Here is a 7,175-nt window from a genome sequence, read left to right on the forward strand (position 1 = left end):
TATATTTTTAAAGAATGAGACGTATTATTTTAAACTTATTTTCAATAAATTAATTAAATTCAAGTTCTTTTAACCTAATTATGCATTTATTTTTACAATTTTAAATATTTTTATTTTGCAAATTCTATGTAGTTTATTGTACACCTCTCATAATTCAATATTTTTTAATTTATATTTGAAAATTTTTCAAAATTTAGAAAGATTAGTACATTTGTATTCTTGGTCGTTTCTTGTATGGAAGTCTAAGTGAACAAAATGGTCATTTTGATTGAAGTTCAAAATTCTGAAAGCATACAATTTTCTTTTCCGGTAAAATGCCAAATAAAATAATATTGGCTCATAAAGTCCACCACGTTGAAGCACGTTGTGGGGTCATTACAAGTTAATGGTGAAGTCTTAGATCTAAAAAATACAAAATAAAAAAATAAAGTTCGCTTTATCACCTTCTCCTCTTTTACATCTAATATCTAATTGAACATTTATTCACATTGAAGAAGAAAAGGGAAGAATTGACTCAATAACTCTATATAGTTAGTGATAACCATTTGTTCGTACAGTCACCTCATTGTACACACCGTTGTGGATGGTCCCTAATAAAAATTTAAATAATTGGTGAAACATGTGGAGTTACAAGATTTTTATTTATCAAAAAATTCATTCTATTTATTGTGTTAGGTTGAAGCTAACTGAATTTGTCATCGGCTACTTCCCTTCATAAATGGTCTTTGCCTTCACAAACTCACCTATCTAACCGTAAGTAATTAATTCATCTCATAAAAATACATAATTAATTCATCATATTATCAACTAACTAGATCAAAATTAGTAAAATACTACACTAACGAATGTCCTTTAAATATCATAGATAAAGAAAAAAAAAACTAAAAATAATTACTATATTAAAATATAGAATATTATTTAATATTTACTTTATTTAATAACATGGTTAACCCCCCCCCCCCCCCAAAAAAAAAAACACTTGTTAACAACACCTAATTATTAATTAATTAGTATTTCTTAACTACAAACGTTATTACAATTAATGTTGTGTAAACAAAAATTATTTCAATATATATATATATATATATATATGTGTGTGTGTACGTGTGTAAAAATTATGTTAATAAATTTGTAAAAATATATTAAAAAAATCCTTCATAAATATATAATCTGTTAAACTAAGGAAATTAAAAATAAGTTAATATTGGGAGAAAAAAAAGAATCTGACTATGGGTTTAATTTAGTTTCAAAAGCTGAACAATTATAGAAGAGATAATTCTACATATAATATAAGTGTAAAATATTTTTATATCCATGTAGTAGTATCTCCACTTTAGTATTTTTTTAATGTAAATTCTAGGTTTAGACATATTTAATCGAATTTCATAGAGCATTATGGGGGATATGTGGTAAAAGGTAGCACCTAATGATAAGTACAAGAACTATTGAAAGCATCCCCTGAAGGCTAAGCTAATTATACCGTTGTTAAAGGAAAGCTTGGGATTGAGAGTTGTGTGATTAATTAAAGGTCAATGATATCCATCTCAAGGGCAGTCATGTAATTTCAAGATCCCTTTTGCCACTGAATTCCAAAAGCCCCCAATAAGCAAAGCTGACCTACATGGCCCAACTTATCATCTACATCGTCCCTATCTGCAGGCTGTTCCCACTACTACATATATTAAAAATTTTCAAAAATACATATAAAATATATACGAATAGAAAAAATACGAATATGAATATTATTATTATTATCTTTTCCATTTTTATTGTATTTCCCATCATTATCATTTTCTCTTTAAAGGATCCATGTTATAATTAATTTATCCGTTAGCTTTTCTTTTGCTTTTTCCAGCACTTACGTATGACACACATAAGAGAAGCCAAAGCAACCCCTCCTCTATTGAGTTTCTTTTTTCAATCCAACTTAACCTCATGAAATTAAACTGAAAATAAAAAATAAGGGAAGATTCCACAGCCCTAATCATAAAAAATAAAATAATGAGAAGAATAATAATCATACACAGATAGAGGAAGAAAAAGTTAACTAGGCTTATTTAAAGGCTAATATTTGCATTTTTCTATGATGAAATTGACAGATCCCACCACCTAAAAATAAACAAATCTATTCAGCCCCAAAAGCATCCTCTCTCCATGCGCATAATAAAACCCCTGAGACTATACTATTCCCTTTGTTTTCTCATATATTCCCTTTTTTTCTCAAGCGCTGTAATTGCTTAGCTACCTAGCTAGGTAGGGACATCTCTCTCTCTCTCTCTATGCAGCTCGGAGACACCACAGTGTTGGAAACCTCCTCCGGGGAGGCCGTGGCGGCGCTTGACGGCGGAGAGGTCATCATGGTGGACGCAAATTCCGGCGAGGAGAAGATAAAGGAGGGTGCCGGAGAAGAAGAAGGTGACAAGATCACTAACTCTTGCGGGGGAAACAGATGGCCACGCCAAGAAACTTTGGCTCTCTTGAAGATAAGGTCCGATATGGATGCTGTGTTTCGAGATTCAAGTCTTAAGGGTCCACTTTGGGAACAAGTTGCAAGGTACATACACGTATATATATACATATCTTTTAACTGAATTCACTATCCATATCTATGTATATCTTGTTCTTGTGTTGTGTCAGCTTCTTCATCTTTGTCTATATTCACCTTTTCTTTTCTACCGTTTTCAAGAAGCTATGCTGGAAGCTAGCTAGCTTCTTCAAGATCATGCATGAAGATTTGTCAATTCGTTATCAATTTCCAGACCAATCAGTTTTTCAAACCCATTTGCTGTCAGTGGATTTTTTTTTTTTCTTTTGGAAACAAATCAATGAATCAATTGGAAGGGAGGGGGGGGGGGGGAGCATATCATACAATTTATGTTTTCAAGTATACATATATATGATATATATGTTAATTGATCATGTTCTTAGAGTTCCTAGCAATAAGATTACCCATATGTCATTCAAATCATGAGCTGAAATTCTTCTAACGGAATCTTGTCTTATGAATAGCACATCCTTTGGCTAAACTATAACGAGTCCATATGTAGTTGCAATGAATCATGCTGAGTTTAATATATATGTTTGTGCAGGATTTGCTGAATCAAATTTTGTTGAGTCTTCTTAGTTTCTTGGTTTCAGCTTTTCATTTGATCAGTTTGTGTCTTATTTATTGTTGAGTACTGTTTTAGGTGTTAACCACCCTTATGCTTTTATTAGTACGGGGAAACCGTCTAAAATTTTACCCGTCTTTACGTGAAAAGCAGTAGCTTTATTTTTTGTTTTTATTTTCGATGGATATATGTGTATGATGATAATATTTGATCATTCTCTCTTTCTCACTCTCTCTATACACGTGTGTAGGAAACTAGCGGAACTGGGTTATCACCGAAGCGCAAAGAAGTGCAAGGAGAAATTTGAGAATGTGTACAAGTACCACAAAAGAACCAAAGAGAGCAGAAGTGGCAAACATGAAGGAAAAACCTATAAATTCTTTGATCAATTACAAGCCCTTGAGAACCAATTCCCACTCTCTTACCCGCCAAAACCACTACCCACTTTGGCAACAACAACAAACACAGTGGCATTATTGCCACCTCCAACAACAAGGCCTAGTGACACAACACCAATCTCTTATGTCACCACCACTGTTCCCTCCACAAACCCTACAGTCATATCTCCTTCGCCACCACCACCAACCAATGCCGCCGCCACCACCACCACCATCACCGTCACTTCTCCAACAGTAGCAACCAACCCTAGAAACCCTCCGGAACCCAACAACAATGAGAATAACAATAACAATAACATCCCTTTCTCTTTGCCCAACATGAACAACCTCTTCTCAACCACTTCAACCTCTTCCTCCACGGCCTCGGATGAGGACTTGGAAGAGAAGTACCGGAAGAAGAGAAAGTGGAAGGACTACTTCAGGAGGCTCACGAGGCAAGTCTTGGTCAAGCAAGAGGAAATGCAAAAGAGGTTCCTCGAAGCCATAGACAAAAGGGAGAGAGAACACGTGGCACAACAAGAGGCTTGGAGGATCCAAGAAATGGCAAGGATCAATAGAGAACATGAACTTCTTGTTCAAGAAAGATCAACTGCGGCAGCCAAAAATGCAGCAGTTATTGCTTTTTTGCAACAGTTATCTGGTCAGCACCAAAATCCCACAACACAAGCCGTTGCCAATTTCTTCCAACAACCACCACCACAGCCACCACCACCACTACCACAAGCTCCACAACCACAAACACAAGTAATGATGTCTAATAATAACAACAACATTGAAATTCAGAAACTGAATAATGGTCACAGTGCGGTTGCTCCTACTGCTATTATTGCTGCTACTGCGACTGGTACTCCATTGAGTTCTTTATCTTCTTCAAGGTGGCCAAAGACAGAAGTTCATGCTTTGATAAGGTTGAGGACGAGTCTTGAACCTAAGTACCAAGAAAATGGACCAAAGGCTCCATTGTGGGAGGATATATCCGCGGGAATGTCGAGGCTCGGATACAACAGGAGTGCCAAAAGATGCAAGGAGAAATGGGAGAACATCAACAAGTACTTCAAGAAGGTGAAGGAAAGCAACAAGCAAAGGCGTGAGGATAGTAAGACATGTCCCTATTTTCATGAACTCGATGCCCTATACAGAGAAAAGAGCAAAACTCAGAATCCCTTTGGCGCTTCATTCCACAACATGAAGGCACATGAGATGATGGAGCCACTGATGGTGCAACCGGAGCAGCAATGGAGACCTCCCTCTGAATATGAACAAGGTGCAGCGAAGGAGAGCAATGAAGGGCAATATGAAAGAAGAGATAGAGAAGAAGAAGATGAAGAAGAAGAAGAACAAGAAGAATTAGAGGATGATAACGAAGAGGGAGATCTAGAGAGTGTGGAAGATGAAGGGGATAGCCGTTATGAGATTGCGACAAATAAACTTTCTTCAGTGGACACCGTTGAATGAGACAAGATAAGGAAGTTTCTGATTGGAAGGAGAGTTTAATTTTAGTTTTAATAATATATTTTTTGTGGGGATTTGAATTATTTAATTGAATTTGATTTTTGGAATTTGGGGTTAGGAGAAAAAGGGTTGTGGCACAAACACTACCTGCACTATAAAATTCAATTGTTTAATAATGAGGCATGGCATGGTGGTGCACAAGGTACCTATCTGACACACTTTCTGATAATGGGCCAGCTTAAAAGCAGATCATTGGAGATGTGGGTCACATTCCGGCCGCCATGAACTGGGATCGATCATCGATCATCGATCATCGATCATCGATCATCGATCATCGATCGTCAGAGTAAAGATCGTTAAACACTAAGAACAGTTCACATGGGCCAGCTATATAGTGGGTGTACATGTTTTAGCGCTCATAAATATATTTATGTGTAAAGTGTAAATTGAAGATGACAGAGAGAGAATATGAGGTCCCATAGGAGTTTAATAAAATATAGAAATGTCACATGCAATGCAACTCTTGTAATTTTCCTTTTCCTTTTCCTTTACTTTCATTATATATCACGGAACCACTGTGTAGTGCTGCTTTCAATTTCTTCTTCTTCCAAGTTTTACTTGTGTCAAATATATATTATATATATATAGTAGGATAACTTTGTTAATTTTTTTCACCCATTGACTTTACAACCCATGTAATGTTGTAATTAATAGAGAAAAATGTTGATATTGTTGAGAAGAAAAAGGTGGTTTAGTGAAAAAAGATACGGCTCATTAAATTTGGGATTGGCCTGGTTAGGGAGGTGATTGTCAATGTTTCTACTTTCTACAAGTTACATATTACGAGGAAGTATCAAATAATTTTTTTTTTTATTATTTCACTCTATAACTTATAATGTAGGTTAAAATTTAATAATTTAATTATTAAATTAAAAAAAAAATTATGCATAGATTAAGTATATAATTTTTTTAAAATTTTTTAAAACTATTTTATATTTTGTTTAATTAATTTAAATTGATAGATAATTATAAAAATATTTTATATATTGAAGTATTATATAATTTTTTATTTTTATTTTTTAAATTTGTATACTTGATATATACATTAGATAAATTTTTAATTTAACGGTTAGATTATTAAAATTCAATATATATCATAAGTTATTAAGTAAAATAACTTTATCAATAGTTACTCTCAGAGTAGTTTGATCCCTCCCTATATATATATATGACAGAGAGAAAAAAGAATGATTCATTTGTTTTACGAGTAAATTTTTTTTATTTTTATTTTTAACTTTTTGATATTTCATTTCATTAATTCAAATTGATGGATAATCATAAAAATATTTTATACGTTGATTTAAATATACATATCGAAGTATTATATAGTTTACAATTTTTTTTTAAATGTATATACCCGATAAATACATTAAGAAATTTTACTTTAAAGGTTGAATCGTTGAAATTTGAAGTAAAATATGACTTACTCTACTTAATAACTTATGGTAGATATTGAATTTCAACGATCTAATCTTTAAAGTAAAAGTTCTTAATGTATAGATTAAGTGTACAAATTTTTTAAAAATTTGAAAATTATATGATACTTCGTTATATAGATTCAAATTAATGTATAAAATGCTTTTATAATTATTCGTCAATTTGAATTAATGAAACGATGTATCAAATATTTTTCAAATTTTTATTAAAATTTTGTAGAGTTAATTTATATATTGATAACTTTTAAATTAATGGTTAGATCAATAAAATTCAACATACACTATGAGTTATTAAATAGAGTAATTTTATCAAGAATTACTTTTAGAATCATTTAAAAACTTAATAATTTAAAGTGTAAAAGATAAATACTTATTTATTTAATAAATAAATATTGTTTAATAAAACCATTACAAGCTTACAATGGTCCTACCATTAATAAAAGGGTTTTTTCCCCCTATTATACGCTCATAAACATACGGTGTAAAAATCTGATGAATATATCTTATTAATATTTAAAATTACTTAGAAAATAAGTATTGAATTATTTTTATATTTTAATTCAATAAATATTTTAAATTTTGGGTTATTATACGTATTCACCAGAATACAGTAAAAGACCCTTTAATAATTGAGCTATGGTGTGTATATATATGTAAAGGAATATTCCTGTATAAAATTAAAAATCAATATCCTTTAATTATTTATATTTATATTACAA

General features: G+C 32.1%; 1 protein-coding gene across 1 annotated transcript; it reads left to right on the forward strand.

Annotated features, from left to right (window-relative positions):
- Window positions 1-2,094: 2,094 nt before the first annotated feature.
- On the forward strand, window positions 2,095-5,555 carry LOC109812548 (trihelix transcription factor GT-2). The gene is made up of 2 exons (XM_020376535.3): window positions 2,095-2,554; window positions 3,361-5,555. Exons 1-2 carry the CDS (start codon window positions 2,280-2,282, stop codon window positions 4,961-4,963), a joined length of 1,878 nt encoding a protein of 625 aa, XP_020232124.2. The 5' UTR covers window positions 2,095-2,279; the 3' UTR covers window positions 4,964-5,555.
- The last annotated feature ends 1,620 nt before the right edge of the window (window positions 5,556-7,175 follow it).

This window comes from Cajanus cajan, chromosome 7 (genome assembly GCF_000230855.2).
Source record: "Cajanus cajan strain Asha chromosome 7, NIPB_CcT2T_4, whole genome shotgun sequence".
NCBI classification, from domain to species: Eukaryota; Viridiplantae; Streptophyta; class Magnoliopsida; order Fabales; family Fabaceae; genus Cajanus; species Cajanus cajan.

Excerpts from the sequence above, each read along its gene's own strand:
- LOC109812548 (XM_020376535.3), top strand. The coding sequence starts at position 2,280 with ATGCAGCTCGGAGACACCACAGTGTTGGAAACCTCCTCCGGGGAGGCC. Across the intron at positions 2,555-3,360 it reads CTTTGGGAACAAGTTGCAAG|GAAACTAGCGGAACTGGGTT; the intron begins GTACATACACGT and ends ACACGTGTGTAG.